Here is a 22,025-nt window from a genome sequence, read left to right on the forward strand (position 1 = left end):
GGCTAGGCAATTGGGCACAAAGCACTGTCAGTCAAGAAGGACGAGCTTCTTCAGAAGCTCAACGATGCGAAAAGCAGCGAGGAGGTTTTCGGCTGTGGGTTTTCGTCCCCACAACCGGAAACCATCTCCGGTGGCTGAGATCCGCCAGATCTGCCATCGGAGAGAAAAAATCAAAACAGAAAAAAAAAAAAGAAAAAAAAAAGAAACATATTTTGGTGGTGGTGAACGGCGACGAGATGATGACGATAAGATGAAGAAGAACCAACTAGTGTAGCAAGAAAGAAGATGGGAGTGCAGATGTGGTGTGGCAGCGTGGTGTTGGTAGAGAGCAGATGTGAGGCCTGGAAAATGACTTCCCCTCAAAAAAGGGGGAAGTCATTTTCCTGAAAAATAGCCTTATTTTCCATTGACCAAGAGAACATTTTTCATTGACTTTTGATTTTCCTTCTTGCCAAACACTAGAAACCCGGAAAATGATTTTCAGAAATCATTTTCCGGGTTTCCAAACACACCCTTAATTGCATTTTGGTGTGTAGTTTGATGGCATATTTGACCCTTATTCATTTATTTTACAATGAAAATTAAAATTCTCACTTTTGAGGGAACAAATTTCAAAGCTCAACATTGGTATTTTGTTTTTGGCAAAGTTTTTCTTGCTCAACAATTTTATCCCCATAGAACTTTTTAAATTACCCTTATTAACATGATTGACTGTGTAAGGACATATTGATCTGTATCCATTATTCCTTACATTTTCAAACATAACCAAACAATATAATCTAGTTATTTCTTGATGTACAATTACAAGATAGGAGGTATGAAACAGTGTTTTTTGGACTAGGATCCACGTTACACTGCATGTTTAAGTGGAATCACGATATAACAATTGTTATTATTATTTTTATTGATTATTAGATAATTGAAAATGTGAAGATTAGTCGAAGAAAAGTGCAATGTTTAGGCCCATTTGGCAATTAGCATTTGCATCACAAGCCCACTGCAAGGAAGTATATAAACTAAAAAGTCCATCCAGGCATGCATCAATAGTTATGCTGTGCAACCGAATGTACCATGCGCATGGTGCATACGGTTCAAAATGACGTCGTTTTGATTAAAAACGCGCGTCCCACTTTTAAAAAAAAAAAATCAGGTTCGACTCTCAGCAATAGCATTATTGTGGATATATAGTTATGAAATTGTGGATATATAGTTATGAAATTGTGGTTATATAGTTATGAATTTATGGATATTTAGTTCATTCATTGTGGATATTTAGTTCAATCATATATTGTGGATATTTAGTTCATTCATTGTGGATTTTTACTTCATTCATTCATTCATTGTGGATTTTTACTTCATTCATTCATTCATTGTGGATTTTTCGTTCATTCATTCACTGTGGATATATAGTTATGAAATTATGGATATATAGTTATGAAATTGTGGTTATATAGTTATGAATTTATGGATATTTAGTTCATTCATTGTGGATATTTAGTTCAATCATATATTGTGGATATTTACCAGGACTATGTGGTCTAATGGTACCCGGGTTGGACTTCCATTTGGAAGATTATAAGTTCGAGCCTCAATGGAGGCGTTATTGGTTCTTTGTGTTTCAGTAGGTTGAGAAAGTATATGAACAGATACTACAATGTAATAGAGCCAGTAACTTTCAAAAAAAAAAATATATATATATATATTGTGGATATTTGCAACCGTATGCACCTTGCAAGGTGCATTCGGTTGCACAGCATAATTTGCGGGCATGCATAGCGTCCCATTTGTTCATTCCCAGACGAATATATACTCCGTATGAATTAGAACTGCAGAAAACAATAGAGTGGAGATGCGGGGGATCGAACCCCGTGCCTCTCGCATGCAAAGCGAGCGCTCTACCATTTGAGCTACATCCCCATGTTGAATATTTGGTTAATTAAAATAAGTAAATATTCTTACTTGTGCAAGTGGAATATTTTAGGAATTACTTTACCGCCTTCCAAATTTTGTCTTCATTCCCTTGTGCATATTCCAACAGATAAAAATAGACTTTTTGCTTTTGTACTACATGTTCCCATCATGCATGACGCCCGCATAACTCATTATTTAAACTATATATATATATACTATACTATATGCCTTCTTTTTCAAAGATATGGTAATTTTCTATAAGAGATGACACACAGGAAAATGACAGTTTTAAGTGATAAATTTTACAATGCACATTTTTTTTTTTTGAGAAAGTAGTGTTATATCGTTTTTAAAAGGTTGTATCATAGAAATAGGTTTCATTTTTTTTTTGAATTTTTTTAATTAATCAAAAATTTCTAAAAAAGTTTTCAACTTTTTTCTTTAATTTTAAAAAATAGATACATATTTTTTGGGTCAAAAATGTCTTCTTCTTTTTTAGGGGAAAATAAAGATTATTGCATTAATAATCAACCATCGACAAAATACAGGTTGGTGGAATAGAAAACCACGAACCTAAGGCAAATATAAAACCAGTAGCCCTCACAAGCATATGAACAGCCCTAAAAAGACCATGCACAGTAAATTTAATCAAGAGAATATTAACAATAATAGAACTTATAATAATTATATAAAAGAATTATGTTTCACTTGACTACTATTTTTGTTATTTTGTGGACATTTACTCATCATTATCCAACAATTAAAATGAAATGATATGGACGTCATTTTCTTGCGGTGGATGCCCCAGTGGCATGAAAGCCGATCCCAACACTCGCTGAATTGTGAGGTTGCATTATATTTACATACATACGTTTCTTCCGACAATCAATAAATGACGAAACAAAAGTTATAAATATTTTTTGTCATTATGTCTTACCCGTGCAGTGTTTGGTATGCATCACATCAGTATTCATATTTTTGCCCACAAAAAGTAAAATCTATTGTATAAAAACCATCACACATAAATTAAAATTATAGCTTATTAAGTGGAGATTATAATAAATGTTTAGTGTTCACAAAGAGTCATTATCATAAAAGGTGAGCCACTACACCCCACTGCTGGAAATTATGAAATTTCTGACCACTTGAAAGTGATCTTAAATCAAGTCGAAAGCCTTGTTCCGACCACTTTTGGTATCCGGAAAAACCTTTGTTGCAATTTCCGACCACTTTTTACTTTCAACTTGATTTAAGATCACTTTCAGGTGGTCAAAAATTCCATAATTTTCAGCAATGATATTATAACGGTACTACGTCATTGTTTATAATTTGTAAGTCACTCAAAAATCAATTAAACTTTCTGTGCTGACTTGGTGCTCATATTTTTGTCACTTATATACTGATAATTTATTTCTAATAACTGATTACACCATAAGTCTTTAAAATGTACCTAACATGAAGACTAACCATTGATTTACAAAAAATTAGTTCGTTTAGGTTTTTTTTTTTTTTTTGGTCACACACACACATATATATAACCGGGAATTACATTATTGTTTAATAGAGTTGGGCTAAAAATTGCAATGAGTCATGTTGTTTTCACTGTTTTGCAGTTGCTTTCAATGTTGATTAAATTAAAATAGTTATAAGGTTGAAGATCGAAATGGAGCTGATGACAAAACCCCCATCCAGATAACATTTCTTTTTATCAGTATTTATTTAATTATCTATAAATAAACATTCCTTGCAGTGTTCACCAAGGAACAATAGTACTGTTGAAGTTTCCATGAAGGTTCCTGTATTACGTGGGCAGATTTTTCTCATAATTTTACTATTATGAATGCATATTTAATTATTACCTAATTTGTATAAAATCTAATAAGTTTTAATGAAGTTATACATTTTATTTATACTCATTTTTCCGTGTTATATATATAATGTTATAAGATTTGTATTATACAATATTTTGATAAAAAAATACACCTATCATTATAACTTTCTATGTCTTTTCCAGCCATTATTGTCATGCACATGCATCCATGCATCATATATTTTCGTATCTTCTTTAATGGTAATAATATATAGGCATTATATATTGGAGTACTATATAAATTATTTTCTAAATTATAAATATCAAATTTATAATTAAAAATAATAATAATAATAATAATAATAATAATAATAATAATAATTATTATTATTATTATTATTATTATTATTATTATTATTATTATTATTATACAATAGTGTAAATTAAATATGTAAAATCTAAATAAATAAATAAAAATTAATATAAAGTACTAATATTAGCATCGACTTTTTGTGCATCGTGCATAAAAATATTAATATATATATATATATATATATATATATATATATACACACACACACACACCATTACTACTTGCATTTGGTTCATGGATTTTTAACCTATTGGATTCAAATCCCTTGTTTGTTTTAGTATTTTTGTTATCTTGGCATTTGATTTAAATCATGAAACAAAGGAAAAAAGTTATTCTCTTATGAAATTCTTCTCCCAATTCTTGGGACTCGAAAGATGAGGAGGGAAAAAAATTGTTAAAAACAAATTTGTTCTCATTTGTCAATACACATTCTATTTCTCTCTCTCACACACACAAAAGCACACATAAAATTTATATTTATTCCAATTATGATTGTTGTCTTCTACTAAACAAAGAGTATAGTTTTATTAAAATTCATCACAATTATCGAATATTTGATTTTGATTCAGATACTCGAACAAATGCTCTATTAATGTACTAATGCCAGTTCCCAATCAAATACAACTAGTTATGAGAACTCTTAAACAAAGAGGTTAAATACATGCCCTAGAAGGGGCGATTGAGGGAGTGAGTGGAACATGATTTTCGTATTTGAATGATCATGAGTTTGGTTCTTTTCATGATCCCATTGGTTGAACTTGTCGCACATGATATTCTTAATGTGGTTCACCTCACAAAGGAGTGTGAATTATATTCTATTATTTGGTTATTTTAATCTTCTTTTTAAAAAAATATATAACAAAATAGTTAAGAGCAAATTAGATTTTTTTTTTTAAATGGCTATTTTCAAAAACTTGAGAATAGTCTAATATTATGTCTCTATTGAAATAGTTTATTCTTGAGAATGAAAATAACTTGTTAAACAACAGAATAAATCAATTTTCGACATATTCAATGAACCAGAAATATTGTACGTATTTTCCAGCAGGAAATAGGAATTGAATTGAATAATCATAATGATCTAGAATTGGTTTTTTTTTTCCCCTTGCTATTATGTTTAGACGTCAATTGGGAGGGAAAGAAAAGGCAAATTATGCCCTGGACCCGTGTCCATAATGAATTGTGGACACGGGCCCAAAACGACGTTATTTTTAAAAAAAAAATCGCGCGTGTTTTGTCGTTAACGACGTTATTTTTTTTTTTTTTTGAATTATGAATGTACAGTTATGCCGTTATGAATGTACAGTTATGTCGTTATGAATGTACAGTTATGCAATTATGAAATTATGAACACAGAGCTCTAACATTATGAACTTACAATTATGAACATATAGTGATAAAATTATGAACATAGAGCTCTAAAATTGTGAACATAGAGCTTCGAAAATTATGAATGTACAATTATGGAGTTATGAATGTACAGTTATGGAGTTATGAACGTACAGTTATGGAGTTATGAATGTACAGTTATTAACATATAGTAATAAAATTATGAACATATACTCCTATAATGAAGCGGTCTGAAAAAGAAAAAAAAAGAGGAGATAACAGTGGCTAACGGCACTGTTACCCGTGTCCAGCATGCATGCTGGACACGGGTCCATAGCATAACGATTGTCAAGAAAATGGGTCGGGAGAAAAAAATGGGTCTGAACAAAATTTGAATATATATGAAGAAATTATGGTATAACAAGACTTGGGCTAAAACTTGCCACGTACGACTCATGTTGTTTTCACCATTTTGCAGTCTCTTTCAATGTTAATTACTACGTAATTTAGTTATAACTTATAAGGTTGAAGAAATGGAGGTGACAGAATAAAATCTCCAGATAACATAGATAACATTTCTTTTTTATCAGTATTTATTTAATTATCTATAAATAGACATTTCTTGCAATATTGTTCACCAAGGAACGAAGAATACTGATGAAGTTTCCATGAAAGTTCCTGTATTACGTTTGGTTCATGAGTTTTGATTTACTACTGGATTTAAATTCAATTGCTTCTTTGTTTAACTATTTTTTTTGTACATTATTAGCATGAGATTTAGATCATGAAGGAATGAAAGAAGTTGATGATTTTATTAAGACTGAGTCTACCTAAATCGGGTATGAAAGTATAGAAGGGGATAAAATAAAAATAGTAGTGTATTATTGTTCAAATAATGATCTTAGAATTTTATTTTTTCTTTCCCTTAATTGCTATTAATCTATTATATTATGTTTAGACGTCAATTGGGAGGGAAAGAAAATGGGTCGGGAGAAAAATTGGTAGCAAATCTTATCTTTTGTTATATACAAAGGACATGAGGAGTCAGAGGAGAATAGTTGTTCAATCTTCCTTTAAAGATAAATAAATAAATAAATAAATAAATAAAATTTAAATACTATTTACTCTATTACAAGGTAGTATATATTTTATACTTTTTCAATTTATTATAATTCAAAGGGTCAATACTCCACCACCGGGGTTCGATGATCTTTCCTTAAAGAGAGTCATAGAGGTGCCATTCGAGCACAAATAACATTTTTTTCATTGAATTGAGGTTTACTTATACTCTTATTATTTTCTATCCATCTCAACTTTTATCCATTCAAATACAAATATGATTGACAACTTTTTAAAACACAGGTATAAAATTTGATTACTCATATAATTAAAAAAACACATTACCTTGTTGGTTATTTTATATTCCGTATTGTATTGAGCACTTGTATTAATAAAAGTTTCCTTATTACCTAATTTAAATAATGTATCATTTCATAATTAATTCATCTTTATCCATCCTCATTTCATCGCCTCCTCATCACTAAATATGATTAGTGCTTTTAGATTTTTGTTTTGATTATTTGTTCATATTAGTGTCTTGGATGTCATCATATTATGATCAATTATCTTCTTTTTTGTTTGTTTTGTTTTGTTTTGTTTTTTTTTTGTTTTTTGTTTTTTTGTTTTTTGTTTTTGTTTTTGTATTTTAAAACCTTTATTTCAATTATAGGCCGGATCATATATAACCAAACAACAATATTGATAATCATTTCAATTCCAATCTAAGCTACTACTAAATATGCAAAATATTTTCAACAAAATTCATTCCAATTACAAAGTATTTGATTCCGATATGGATTCCCATGTCTAAACAAAACACACCCTGAGTTCAAACTTTGTGAATAAAATTGGATACATCGAGAAACTTATCATAAATAGGGTTTGAACAAAATTTGAGTATAAAAAAAATTATGATATAATAAGACATTAGTATTTGATTATCTTTAAATAATGTCTCAACTCTTGAGATATCGAGAAATGAGAATCCTACCTCAAATAGGATCCGGACAAAATTCAATTCAATTATAATAAAATTATGGTATATCAAGATATTATTATTAAGAAAGTTTTTTTTTAATATATAAAAAAAGAAGTTTCTAAAATTTATCATTTACTTGGTCATGGTCATGGAGTTAACAATGGACTTTTGAACTGTCAACCGTCGGTGAGATGTCTGCAAAACTCGCTTGGAGTCTTGACTGAAGAATTGAAATTTTGTATTCATGAAATAAATTAACCCATTTATATTATTAAAAGAAATAAAAAAAAAATCATAATAAAGAGGGTGGCAGGTTGTTATTTAGTAGACAGTCAATTATTATATTGTACTCCCTTAGTTGCAGTATATACAATTATGCATGAATGTATATATGTGTGTGCCCACTTTAGTTGGACTTCATCTTTACTAATATGACAATTCAATTAATTTAAAATAAAAATTTAATTCAATTGGAATAAAAATAAAATTCATTTAAAATAGGGAACTTGAATTGAATCATTCCTATAGGGTTGATTTAGTCCTTAAATGTATCACTTTTCACATTTTAATTATTTCTTCAACAGTTACGGTCTTTCATCTAGCATTCACTACATGCTTAATAAATAAATGAAAAAAGTTATTAAATAAAAATTAGAAAGTTAAATTTGTAATTTTTCATACATGAATTCTATTTCCCTTCAATCAATTCATTTTATTTTTTCAAAAAAAATTGCAAAATCAGTGAAAAATTCCGACATCTAACAACTAAAAACCCTAAATATTTTCTAATTTTCACAATTTTTACTCCATGGAGGCATTCGAATTAATCAAGGGGAAAAGAGTGTGTGGATCGACTAGCTTATCTTGTTAAGAAGATAAAAAATTGGATTAGTACCAATAACATTTGCTTGGTAGTTCATGTTTACTGTGAGCAGAACTGTATAGCGGATGCTTTAGTTAAGTTGGCTCTTAATGAGGATCACGGCTGGGATGAGTTCATGGAGCCACTTGCTCAAGTTAGAGAAGCCTTTAGAGCATCCACATCAAAGGAGAATTTGGAGAGCATGCACAACTTTTAATAAATATCAAGCTTACATAGAAGATAGATAAAAAAAAAAAAAAGTTGGGATGCCTCTGCAAGGACCCGGTTATTAACAGAAAGGTGGGACCCAACTGAAAAAGAAACCAAACGTGACAGCCTTGTGTGGCTGTCACGAGTGCACCCAGCGGGCGCGTCAGGCGCGCCTGACCATTACTATCATATTATTATTTTTATTTTGAAATCAGTTTTTGCTTTTTTATTTTTATTATTTTATTTTCTCGCCCCTCTCATATTCTCTATCCTAATCACACTTACAAAAACCTCTTAAAAATCACATTGAAATTAAACTGATAAGGATACTTTTATGCGTGACTCTATAGGCTCCATTGGTAAGCCTTAGCCCTTATGTAGCCCTGAGGGACCAATAGGCCCTCTTGGGCATAACTTAAGAACCTTTTAATTAACTATAAACAAATATATGGCACGTACTAGTAGATGGTATAAAGGAGAATTAATTGATACCTAATACTTAGGCACTCACCTACTACATACTATCCAATATAATAATGGTTCAAGAATCAAGAGGTTGAAGATGCATGTAACATTTTGTACGTTTAACTCCAAAAATTCTACGCCGCATTGTATGACGAATCTTTAACGTTTGATTATTTATTCTAAATTCCAAGGATCAACAAATCTTCTTGAATACGTAATTTTTACTTAAAAAAAAAAAAAAAAAAAAGAAGACTATATATATGAATTGTACGGCGGAATACATAATTAGGAAATGAGAAATTTCAAATTTTAACCCTTTTTATTTTAGGTTGAAATTTTATTAGATTATATATCATTCTATCGTATATGGTATATGAATGTAAAGATTATTGTTAAAATTTTTATACAGATTTGTGCAGTGAGATGAATTTGATTCGATAAGGACTTATATTTAATGCAGAAGATGCCTACTCTCATCATACCAATCAAAAGAAAGAAGAGTTAATACCCAAAATCGTCCTCGACTATAGTGGTTTTTCTCAATTTCGTCCTAAACGACTTTAGTGACCTAATATCGTCTCAGACTTTTGTGTTTCGCTCAATTTAGTCCCAGACTTTTGTGTTTTTGCTCAATTTAGTCTCTCATTTGTTATTCTGTCCATTTAGTGTTAAATAGATAGACAATTCAGCAATTTTAATATTGGCATATCTTTACTCATAGACATGTGAACTGCGAAATCCCTTTTTCTTTACGAATTATTTCCAGAATTACTCCTAAAACTGCGAATATAAAATTTGATTTGTAGGTCCGGGAGTAATTCTGGGTGTAATTCGTACAAGAAAGACGAATTTCGCACTTCACAAGTTGAAAATAAAGAGAGATCAATATTGACGTTATTGAATTGTCCCTTTATTACACACCAATTTGACGGAATAACAAATGGAGGACAAAATTGAGCGAAACACAAAAGTCTGGGACGATATTAGGTCACCAAAGTCGTTTAGGACGAAATTGAGAAAAACCACTATAGTCGAAGACGATTTTGGGTATTAACTCAAAGAAAGAAAGAAAAAAGGGAAAGGTTATTAATGATTCAAAATTCATTCCATAAATAGTGTTTTGGGCGATCCCAACCAAGTTGTTTAAATAGTTAGCTTGGTAATCAAAATTTTAAGTTTAACTTTCTGTGAGTACGACTTAGCCTTCTTAGTTTAAGCCGATCAACTATGGTCAACGTAGACTAGTTTATCTCTTAGTGATCATTTATCGGCTAAGGTTATAAGGCGATATTTATGTAGTACATACCCTCAAATAGTGACTGATCTGAATATTTCTCGCATCACAAAAAAAAAAAATAATAATAATCATTTGATTTGCACCAATAGTAACATCAGTGCAATTAATGATAACACAAGTTTTCTTACCTTATCCTAAGACTAGAAAGACTTTTAGTTTTGAACAGTTGTTGGTAGGTAGAAACTAGTTTAATTAATCAAACAAGTTGAGGGAAGGCTTCACTAGGCAAAATCCAAGATTCTTGTTTCTTTTTTAATTTCCCTAATTACGCAAAATATGCCTAGTTGCACCAAATATAATAAACACATATTGTACCTGATACAAAAGGCACTAATCTTGATTAGCACAGTGAAAATTCTCAACACTCTTAAAATATAAGATTAGCACAGTGAAAATTCTCAACACTCTTAAAATATAAGATTATATTCGACACAGACACAAATGTACCCTAACAAGTTTTACATAGTCCTCAAAAAACTTTCCATTTTTTTCATTTCTCCAAGAAAATAAACCAATTTTTTTTTTTGTTGTCCAAAGGTATCCCTCCGACAGGTAGCCAGAAGACTAATCCCCGTCCCTACTGTCAGCACACTAAGTGGTAGGGGTCTGGCCAAAGAAAATAAACCATTTTTTAACCACTAGATTAAAGGACCATTACCTCTCAAAACTCAAAAGCAACCTTAAAGTTTAAGAAATATAAATATTTTGAGTAGAGCTATCAATCTGTCTCACACGAGGATAAAGAAGTCCAGGTCGTTTTCGTAGGATACTTCCTGGAATCTTTAAACTGCAAATCTAGGGGTGAAAACTTAAAGGGTTGACATTTCAGCAATATAATCCCCATGCCAAGATTCTTCTTCTACAAACAACCTAAACAAACAACATTTTCCTGCATATGTTTTGTACCAGAAAACGAAAAATGGATGCATCTGTTCTTGTTGAACTTCTGAGGCACCTGCAAGATTTGGTGATTAGCGAAGTGAATTTCCTGGGGGGAGTGAGCAGCAAAGTGGAGCAAATTCAAGCGGAACTGAACCGGCTAAGGTGCTTCCTAGAAGAGATAGATGCAAAGCGAGACGAGGATGAGATGCTTCAGAACTGGGTTTTGGATATCACGGAACTTCTGTACGATATAGATAACGTTCTCGATGCTTTCTATCTGAAAATTCCTACAAAAAGGGAAGGGGATGTGTTCAGAAGATACGCTTGCATATTTCAGGAAGGCATAGATCTTCACACTATTGGTACAAGGGTCGAGGAGATTAAAACGCAGATTGCTGACCTGATAAAACGCTTTCTGCAATTCTCCAGTATGCGGGCTCTTTCGAGGCTGGAGAATTCATCCTCGACGTATGAGAGACAGCACCATTGGCTTAGGAGGTCGTACTCTCACCTCGTGGACGAGGATCTGGTCGGGTTGGAGGAGGACATGAACGAGCTCGTGGGGTGCCTGGTGGATGAAGAAAAAGATCATTGCCACCGGGTCATTGCTATATGTGGAATTGGTGGTCTGGGCAAGACAACGCTCGCCAGAAAGATATTCCACCATGGAGAGGTCCGCAATCACTTCCAGGCTTTCGCCTGGGCGTGCATATCCCATCAATGGCAAGAAAAGGACACTCTCCAGGGAATCCTCACGAAGCTCGAACCCGAAAGGAAGCAGGAGTTCGAGCGCATGAGCTACGAAGAACTAGTCAAGGAGCTTCATCAATTGCAGCAGCGCAAGAGATGCCTCGTGGTGCTGGACGACGTTTGGTCAACCGATTTCTGGGACAGCGTTGTATCCGCGTTCCCTACAGGAAGAACGGGCAGCAAGATATTGGTCACAACACGCAATAGAGACGTATGTACACACATCGATCCATCGTGTTTTCTTCACGAACTAAGATATCTAAACAACAAGGAAAGCTGGGAGCTTTTCCAGAAAAAAGCATTTCCAAGAAAACAGCCAGCAGGTAATTTAATCCCCGATTTCTTCCTTATGTTTACACAACTAACTATTTTCATTATAGTCCTAGCTTTCACATAAGCATCTGTTGAGATTAACAAGAACAAGAAACAATAATAATGACATAAAGTAAAGAAGACAAGATTTACCTGGCCTACGTCCACGGGAGTGAAACTATTCCTTCAATTCATAGTGATGGTGATAGTGGTGATACAACCCCTTAAGGATACAACCAATATATTTATAGGCATCTAATCCATGTTTCTTGACAAACTCAACAGCATCTAGGAAACACAAATAAGAGTGAGATAAACAGAATTCCAATGATATTTCATCAGTGTTGCAAAAATCGCGCCTAGGCGCTAGGCGCTCGGCCACCTAGGCGCTGTAGGCGCCCTAGGCGGTCTAGGCGCCTAGCGATTTTTTCAACATTGTATTTCATATTTGTAATTGTTTTGATCCCTGTGATTATATTGCAGATGTAAAAATGGACAAAGAAAAGGAGAAGCTAGGAAGAGAGATGGTTGGGCAGTGCAGAGGATTGCCGCTAGCAATCATTGTGCTAGGGGGGCTCCTGGCAACAAAACGAACCTCGGGGGAATGGAAGAAAGTCCATCAAAATCTAAGCTTACATTTAAGCGGGGTTAAAAGTGCTGGACAATACGGAGGAGTTTACGAGGTCTTGGCTTTAAGCTACAACAACTTATCGTATAGGTTGAAGCAGTGTTTCTTGTATTTGGGGAACTTCCCGGAGGATTACGAAGTACCCACACAAAAACTGTATCAGCTGTGGGGGGCCGAAGGCTTTATACCAGTGGAGATAGGCCAAGGAGATGCAGAAGGGACGATGATGGATGTAGCCGAGCAGTACCTAGGCGAGCTAGCCCAGAGGTGCATGGTCGATGTGCAGGTGGAGGAGACGACGGGGAGGTTTAAGAAGTGTCAACTCCATGACCTAATGCGGGAGCTTTGCTTGTCGAAGGTCGAGGAAGAGAATTTCCTCACTATAATCCCTTCTCACTGTCGAAACTCACCTGCACTTCTCCCTCACCATTTGAAGAAAGTTTTTTCGCCCTGGGGAACTGCCCGCTCAATTCGCCGACTTTCTGCCACTGTGGAATTGGATTTCGACGACCACTTTCGTCCCGGAGAAGGGGCATTCGGGCAAATAAGGTCAGCGTTGTTCTATTCTAGGCTTTCGTACAGACAGTCTTTCCAGACTCAACTTGCCTTGGTTTGCAGTAACTTCAAACTGCTAAGAGTTTTGGACCTCGAGAAGTTCTCTTTTGGCGAGAAACTGCCTAAAGGAATCGGGAACTTGGTCCATCTAAGATACTTAAGCTTAAGGGATTCGCATTTCCAGAAACTGCCCTCCTCGATTAGCAACTTGAAGTTGCTACAGACATTGGATTTACGGGCGTATTACTTTGCGTATCTGCCTATTCCCAATGTCATAAGGAAACTACAGAATCTAAGGCACTTGTACCTTCCTCCTTCTCACCAGAAAACGTATAGTTTGCAGTTGGATAGGTTAAGCAAGTTGGAAATACTAAAAAATTACGACACACAAGTCGCTCATTTTAGAGATCTCCCGAAACTAACCAGACTTCAAACACTGTCAGCAACGTTCTCGCTGGAATTCGAGGAGATGGAAGCCATAATCGACTACTTAAGTGGCACCAAGAATCCCCTGAGGCACTCCTCGCTCCGGATTTACTATAGATTCTATTCGGAAAAGGATCTTTCTCTTCTAACACAATTGGTAGGATGCCATCATCTTGACAAATTGGATCTAATTGGGTATATCAACTACCTACCCGATTGTTGTCACTTCTCTCAGAACCTCACAAAGTTAACCTTGAGAAAGAGTGAACTCGAGGAAGACCCAATGGCCATTCTCGAGAAGCTGCCAAAATTGGACACCCTGTCGTTACGTGGCAATGTCTTCAGTGGGAAGAACATGTGTTGCTCTCGACACGGTTTCCCGAAACTCAAGACTCTTCGGATTCAGGGGTTGCCCAATTTGGAGAGTTGGGAGGTGGAAGAAGGGTCCATGCCGACTCTTCTTCACTTGGAGATTGATAAATGCGAGAAACTGGAGAAGATTCCGTGTGGGTTGAAATTTATTAGCACGATTGAGAAGCTGGTGATAGCAAACATGCCCAAAGATTTCAAAAGAAGGCTTCATTCGGAAGAAGGAGAGGATTTATGCAAAGTTAAACACATTCCTTGCATAAGAGTTTTTGACACCGGGAGTCATCGTTTCAATACTGAACCAGTAATACATCTCTCAGGTACTTGGGGGACAATTTAGAAAATTTTTCTCTTTATGTTTTCGCTATGTACCAATCTAAGTATCAATGCTTCTCATCACCTCAAAATAATACAAGAGAGCATCACATTCACATTTATGATTTATCATTATCTTAATGGACAGGAGGGCAAATTCTTTCTGGATTATTTCAAACCATCTACCCGTCTTTGGTACCAAAGGCCTGGAAGAGTGTATGAACTATGAAGAAACCGACTGATAGAGTGTAAAGGTAAAACTTCTTGGAAGAGACTTGGCTTTTCCTACCAAAATATAGTAGCAGTTGTAATAAGCTTAGTTTTTTCTCCTGAAATCACATTCTATCTAGCATAGTGGAGCTTTTCTTTGTAATTAATTGATATCTATTGCTTTCAAAACCTTGATAAACTTTTGGGTGTTTGGTTGAATGGGGGAATCAAAACCAAAATGGGTATCAAAACTTAAGGAACATGAAAATAGGAATAGCAATCATTATTCATCTTGCAGAATGCCAGAATGTATGTATTCTGAAGTGGGAACCAATTACATATTATTAACAATTTCAGAAATCTAAATGCACAATTACAAGTAATTCAATGTTCTACTTTTTATTTGTTTATTCCAACCAGTTCACTCTGTTAAAGAGGTGCTATTGATAAAAGAAATATATCCTGTGTTAAGACTTAAGAGTCCCACATTGATAAAATAAGGGAGAATATATAGGTTTATAAGATCATGGGTTAGACTAGCTAATTGGTTGGATTCAATCTTTTAGTATGGTTTGGCCCATGTTCATTATAGCTCAGTTGAGTGACCCTAGCCCAATCTTTGTTTATAACATCCTGAATGAAAATTGGTAAATGATCCTTGGAGGATGAATGATGACACTTTCATATGAATTGGTAAATCTTTAAGTCTGTCTTGGAGTGTTTTACTGAAGGATTTGGAAATATTGCAATTTTCAACTTGGTTTAAGAGATGCTAATCCTTGAACATTTTATAAACTTCTTTGAAGAAATCTCAATTTCTCATCCTCTTCCTGCCATAACCATTGCCTCAATCAGTAGTCCTTAACGATGGTTGTTTGGATGGGAAACAGTCGCATTAAGGGAGTTTAAAACCGTAACATGAAGAGGAGGTGGAAGGACAGGAGAGGGAAGTGCTGGGGCAAGCCACAAGTGTAGGAAAACCAAGAAGAAAAGGTTAACGGGGATCATCTGTCTTATTCTGTCCTCTAGTTATTTCACTCGAATCCCATACATTTAAAAATCTCTGATCTAGCAAAAGCAATAGTATCATTCCCATTCACATTTTCCATACCACAAACCAAACAAATGGTAGAATATTAAATTGCACATCCTAATATCTAGCAACCGAGAAACATTCTCAATCCTGAAGGGATCAAATGACCATTCTATATCCACAGCGAATAACTTTGCACCTAGATTGTACATGTACATCCACAGGGTAAATATCCTGCTAGATTGAGTCTACTTATGGGATTTAGACAACTGAAACCACTGAATGTCTTAAGCAATGTAATCATCGAAGTCACACAGTTCAAAGCACGATACCTTCTAGATGTAAATGTTCATCTTCAAACAGGGAATTATTGACTAGTTGAACACCGAGTACACTAATCCCAAGGGAGTAGCAAGAATGAAAGTCCAGGTGAATTTCAATTCAGAATCATCACATAACTTTGAAATTCTATCAAACATAAAGTACTGAGACATCCAGTTAAATAACTTATCTTGACAATAACTACTTGAGAAATTCCATGCATCTGCACAATTTTCAAAAATTCATTCTCTTCTTTACCTTCTTCCCTTAAAGAGTTTATAGATACTGTTACTATTTCCGTCATGTATATTCTGTCAAGAGGATCGCTCACCAGTCACCTCCAAACACACACAAACTGACCCAAAGTTTGAAGTCACTAAGCCATCCATACTTCATTTCTTAACCATCTTGCCCAGTTGCCCGAAGTTCTCTTTTGGTGTTTAGTTTAAAAGTGCTGTTCTATATGTCCTGATTTTTATTGGGCACTGAAGTTTCAGGCCTCCCTCGGTAAACACAGAAGGTTTAATAGAGAACATAATCCTGTACCCAATGTGTGCATATGTTTTGTGTGTGTTTTTATTTTTTTAGTTTTTTTAAAATTTAAATTTACAGTATTTTGGTTAGGGGTTGGTGGGTGGTGGTGTACTAGTTGTCAAACACAAGTATAGTTAGTTTAGAAAAGTAGAAAATTCCAGAAGATAAAGTTGCAAAATGATGTCATTCATTTGACTTTAAAAGGTAGAATAAACCTTTTAACGGATATATCATACTGTATTAACTAAGTCACGTAGCTACATAGCTACACTGACCGCTAATCAGTAATCATACACACAACATATGACCACGTAAACGGGTCGGTTATTCCAATTACAATACGCTGATAAAACCACTCAGCAGTTCATAGATAAGAGATACACCAGAAAATAACGGGAGGTGAATAGCAGAAGTTGGAAATGAACGAGAGTTTACTTGTTTGGCTTGTAATCATGTCCCTAATTCCCCCCTGGATGCTGTCGTGACATCATATGCTCAGACTTCTGCAAAGACAAACAGAACATATTATAGTCAAATTATAGTATCTAAGATAATGTTGTTAAGGCGGGACTTTCAAGGCGAGGTGCCACCCGAGTGAAAGTAAAGAACATACGAGGTAATTGATATGCTTACAACCGAACACAAATGTACTAAAATTTGTATGAAAAGAATTCCCGCCAACACGTTGGCTTGCTCGATCATTTTTTGTATCAAATGAGATGGAACTGACCTGCTCGGTGTATGGCAAGTATTTCCCGTCAAATGTCACAACGGCACGATCTTTTCCATCTACACCTTTTACTTTATCAACCGAGCAGTAGAAGTCTATAGCTGACATGCTGAAAATTAAAAGCAAAACAATTTAGACAGTTTAGTAAATATATTCACTTCATCAAGAACAATTGAAAATGAAAACTACAAACTAAAGTATCAAACTTTAGAGCACTAAAACTAAAAACTTACATGCCATCTCCAAATTCCTCATTAATAATTTCCTTAATGCTCTCCCCAAAATGCATAACAGCTTCATTCAATCTGTAAAATGAAACTAACCAAATTATGGAGGGCACACTAAGAAAGATGAAGGACTAACTATTGACTGAAAGTTCACTGAAGCTACCAAAAAAAATTGAAAACTGAAACAGGGTATAAAGAAGCAAAACGACATTCATAAGTGCATTAGTACTACCTTTCCAAACTGAAATGCCCATAGAATTTGAAAGAAGAGTTCCAAAACCACAAAACCAAAACCAATCCAAGAAACCCAAAGCCCAAAGGCGACAACTTTTCGAGATAAAACTAAAGAATTGAAGGAAAAAGGGGGACCTGTAAACAGTGGGCTCTTGGATAAGATTGGGATCGTAGGACCTCATGGGAGGGCGCATCATTTCTTGAATTTGATGATCGACCAGGCTGGGCAGCGCTTCCCGGAGCTTGGGGACAGTCTCGGGCTTGAGCTGGGCCTGGCGTTTCAAGAGCTGAGCTACATAGACGTTGGTCAGACCGGTCTCCGCCGCAATCTGACTGTAAGTCTTGCCGGAATTCCGCCGCACGTCCTGTAGCGACGCCACCAAGCTCGATTGGCTGCTATGCTTATCCATGCTTGATCACAAAATTAGTGTCTATCACAATTGCAGAGACTTAGAGAATAAATAGACGTGCACAAACACAATTGTTACACCCAAATATGGCATTTAGCGACGGCTACAAATAGTCACTTTTTGTGTACACAATTATTACCCCAACATTTAGCGACGGCTACAAATAGTTATTTTTTGTGTTTCTCGGCGATTATTCAATCGTGACTAAATACTGTATCGTGAAAAATTTAGCCGTGATTTTTACAATTGTCGGAATTATTGAAAAATTTATTTTGCGACGATTTTGAATGCATTTAGTGACAGTTTTAAAACTGTCGCTAATATTTCTTTAATATTTATTTTAAATTTTAGCGGCGGTTATTAAGTGTCGTTAATAAAAGAATATTTTTTAATTTTAGTGTTATTAGTAGCGGTTTTGTAACTGTTGCTAAAATATATTTTTATTTTCTTTTAATATTTTCTCATCTAATAGCGATTGCTACTAAAATTTGTAATTGCAATTGAATTACTTTTTGTTGTAAACCTCTATTTCCAAATGTGCATTGCAAACACAAATACATACACATTTTATTTAAAAGAAAATCAAATGTAACTTGTATGGTCAAATACTAATGTTTAACAATATTCAAGGAAATTTACGTATTAAAAGAAAATCAATTCTACATATTAAAAAAAAATTGTAAATAATACTTGTCAAATAATAACATTTAACAATATTCAAGCACAAATGCACAATAGTCTACGTATTAATTAAATTCCATTTATAACTAAAAAGTATACGTTATATGAAGCAACATTGTAGTTCATTCAACGTGACGCTATCATGCAAGATATTTCAGATTTTCTTTACGATGAAAATTTATTTCCACTTCTTGGTAAAGATTGATGACCACTTTCTTCATATGATACCTACATTACAAATGTAGTTTACAAATCAATTAATAAAAAAGAAATTAACAAAAGCAAAAGCAATTCATAATTTGTATTTTTAATTTTAAAATAGAAAGATGGTGACTACATACCATAAAATAAAGGAATAAAGTTCAAATTGGTAACTGAACGTCACCTGAAAATGCAATTAGGTCACTGAACGAAAAAAAAGTGCAATTAGACAACTGAACACTCCAAATGTATGCAATTTCACCTGATAGCAAGAAAAAAAAAATGATGGCGGGGTGATACATTTGGAGTGTTCAGTAGCATAATTGCACCTCTTTTTTCCCGTTTAGTGGGCTAATTGCATTTTCAGGTTATGTTCAGTGGCCAATTTGAATCTTATTCCTAAAATAAAATATATGTTCACCTTGTGGTTGTAGTTTAGTGGTAAGAATTCCACGTTGTGGCCGTGGAGACCTGGGCTCGAATCCCAGCAACCACATATATATTGTTTGTTGCTCATTGGTTTAGTAGTCCAATATTTAAGAGAAGAAAATATATATATAAGTCTCAATGAAAGTTATATCCTTGATTTATGTCTCTCTTTTTGTATGCAAATAAATGTGTACATTTTACTTTAAATGTTGTACATTCCAATGTTATTAGACAAAACTACCATTACACCGTTATAATACCGTTAGTTTTTAATTCTAACTTTAATAACACATCATTATTATCATACACCTATATCTATCATATTTTTTTTTCTATTTTTAATTATCATTTTATTAAAATCATACTATATTACCAGGACTATGTGGTCTAATGGTACCCGGGTTGGACTTCCATTTGGAAGATTATGAGTTCGAAATGTGAAAGTAGCTTTCAAAAAAAAAATCATATTATATTAATTTAATACTTAATTATATTTTAATTAAATTTCTATGAATGATAAATTATATATGTGTGTGTACAAAATACATATATTATTTGTATATATATAATTCAAATTATAATTTTTAATTATTTATATTTATCAATGTTTTAATATTGGGCATGAATTTTTGTGCATCACGCGTACACACTGCTAGTTCATAACATACAAGTGAATCTTATGGTGTGTTTGGTTCGCACATAGGAATCGAAATCGTAATGTGTATCAAATATTTGGTAATGGTAATGGATTTTGGTGAAAGTATTTTACATGTTTGGTAATAGGGTGGAATGAGGATGATTACTAATAGTAGTGCTTGAGAATGAATAAAAGAATGAAACCCTTATTGTATTTAAATATGAGTTTTTCAATTGATGGGGTATTCGAAACCCATAGTAGTGTTTCAATTATATATACCTCAAGCCCTCTATAGGTTCTCATGTGTCAAAATCTACTATAAGGGGGTGTTTGGTTGGATGGAAAACATTTTCCATAGAAAATGTTTTCCTAAAAGTGAAGGAAAATGATGTTTTATGTTGTTTGGTTGGATGGAAAACATTTTTCATTAGAAAAAGTTTTCCTTGAGAATGAGGAAAACAAATTCCTAGCCTATCCTAGGTATTTTGTTTTCCATGGAAAAGGCTTTCCATGGAAAACTAAAATGACAATTTTAGCCTCACCATTATTTATTAATTACTCTTATTATTATTATATTATTATTGTTGCATAGAGTCATATTTGTCATTATACACATTATTCCTTACCATTCCAAACTCAACTAAACACTGAAATTCATATTCCCAGTAATTTCTTTTCCACCAACCAAACAATGGAATCTATTTTCTTAGAATTTATTTTTCATAGAATTTCAATTCTATTTCCCTTCAAATATTTTCCAGCGAATCAAACGAGCTGTAAGAATTAAGAAGATAGAGTCCAGGCTAATATCCCCCCTGTTTAGCAAGGGACGCATTTGGCCCATCACCAGCAACATCATTAGTAGCATTAGTGACTTGCTTTGCAAGGCTTGCTCCTACATTCTTGACTTTGTTATTGAATTCAACACTTTTTGCAACAGTGACGCCATCCTTTGTCACTTTAGGAGTACCACAATTTTGTTCAGTCACAACATTACGTCCCTTAACAGCGTTTGGTTGGAATGGGAGAATTACGTGAAAAAGGAATTGTAATTCCATAGGAGTTAAATTATTGGGAATAAAGTGGAATTTGAATTCCAGTGTTTGGTTTACAGGAATAGAATTAATGGGAATTTTAATTTCAATGTTTGGTATACATGGGAATTGAAAGGGAATAAGTAGTATAAAGTCCAAAATGTCAATTATTATTGTAGTATTAATTTTAGGTTAAAAAAAAAGAGGGATAATTTTGTCTCATCACTAGTTTTTTTTCTTCCTAAAATCCCAAGAATTAAAATACCGGGGGACATGTGATTTTAATTCCATGAAAATGGAGGAATTGCAATTCCTTCCAACCAAACTAAGGAATTTTATGACCTTTGAAATTAAGTGGGAAGAGAATTTAAACTCCCTCCAACCAAACACCCAGTAAGAAGTGAAAATAGAAATATGTTAAATTAAAGCACTCATACTAACATAGTATCTTATTAAAAACATTCACAGAAATTAGTTCCCTTATATAGTTATATTCACAACCAAGCCCCAAGCCTCCAACCTTACAAACAAGACAAAGACAATAATAACACTCGAACTCTCACCCCTTCTCTCTCTATCTCTCACAGGCACAACACTCACAGGGCGTTTGGTTGGAGGGGGGGAATTATGTAGGAAAAGAATTGTAATTCCATGGGAGTTGAATTACTGGGAATAAAGTGGGAATTTAAATTCCAGTGTTTGGTTGATAGGAATAGAATTACTGGGAATTTCAATTCCAATGTTTGGTATACATGGGAATTGAAAGGGAATAAGTAGTATAAAGTCAAAAATGTCCATTATTGTTGTTAGAC

General features: G+C 33.8%; 2 protein-coding genes and 2 non-coding genes across 4 annotated transcripts; 2 read left to right on the plus strand and 2 right to left on the minus strand.

Annotated features, from left to right (window-relative positions):
• Nucleotides 1-1,844: 1,844 nt before the first annotated feature.
• Nucleotides 1,845-1,917, minus strand: TRNAA-UGC. The gene has a single exon. It is a non-coding gene; the product is annotated as a tRNA-Ala (tRNA).
• A 9,014-nt stretch (nt 1,918-10,931) lies between these two features.
• Nucleotides 10,932-15,125, plus strand: LOC109176452 (putative disease resistance protein At1g50180). The gene is made up of 3 exons (XM_019325882.1): nt 10,932-12,250; nt 12,723-14,537; nt 14,681-15,125. Exons 1-3 carry the CDS (start codon nt 11,191-11,193, stop codon nt 14,752-14,754), a joined length of 2,949 nt encoding a protein of 982 aa, XP_019181427.1. The 5' UTR covers nt 10,932-11,190; the 3' UTR covers nt 14,755-15,125.
• Nucleotides 15,126-16,800: 1,675 nt separating this feature from the next.
• LOC109176457 (cyanate hydratase) lies at nt 16,801-18,292 on the minus strand. Its single transcript, XM_019325893.1, has 4 exons — nt 17,957-18,292; nt 17,594-17,665; nt 17,361-17,469; nt 16,801-17,133 (listed from the first exon to the last, which is right to left on the minus strand). Exons 1-4 carry the CDS (start codon nt 18,229-18,231, stop codon nt 17,089-17,091), a joined length of 501 nt encoding a protein of 166 aa, XP_019181438.1. The 5' UTR covers nt 18,232-18,292; the 3' UTR covers nt 16,801-17,088.
• A 1,245-nt stretch (nt 18,293-19,537) lies between these two features.
• Nucleotides 19,538-19,609, plus strand: TRNAH-GUG. The gene has a single exon. It is a non-coding gene; the product is annotated as a tRNA-His (tRNA).
• The last annotated feature ends 2,416 nt before the right edge of the window (nt 19,610-22,025 follow it).

The sequence above is a fragment of the Ipomoea nil genome, unplaced genomic scaffold (genome assembly GCF_001879475.1).
Source record: "Ipomoea nil cultivar Tokyo-kokei standard unplaced genomic scaffold, Asagao_1.1 scaffold0706, whole genome shotgun sequence".
Lineage (NCBI taxonomy): Eukaryota > Viridiplantae > Streptophyta > Magnoliopsida > Solanales > Convolvulaceae > Ipomoea > Ipomoea nil.

Coding starts and splice junctions, on each gene's coding strand:
- LOC109176452 (XM_019325882.1), top strand. CDS start 11,191: ATGTTTTGTACCAGAAAACGAAAAATGGATGCATCTGTTCTTGTTGAA. Junction 12,251..12,722: donor TCCAAGAAAACAGCCAGCAG/GTAATTTAATCC, acceptor ATTATATTGCAG/ATGTAAAAATGGACAAAGAA. Junction 14,538..14,680: donor ACCAGTAATACATCTCTCAG/GTACTTGGGGGA, acceptor CTTAATGGACAG/GAGGGCAAATTCTTTCTGGA.
- LOC109176457 (XM_019325893.1), bottom strand. CDS start 18,231: ATGGATAAGCATAGCAGCCAATCGAGCTTGGTGGCGTCGCTACAGGAC. Junction 17,666..17,956: donor CAAGAGCCCACTGTTTACAG/GTCCCCCTTTTT, acceptor TTCATTTTACAG/ATTGAATGAAGCTGTTATGC. Junction 17,470..17,593: donor GAGGAATTTGGAGATGGCAT/GTAAGTTTTTAG, acceptor TTTAATTTTCAG/CATGTCAGCTATAGACTTCT.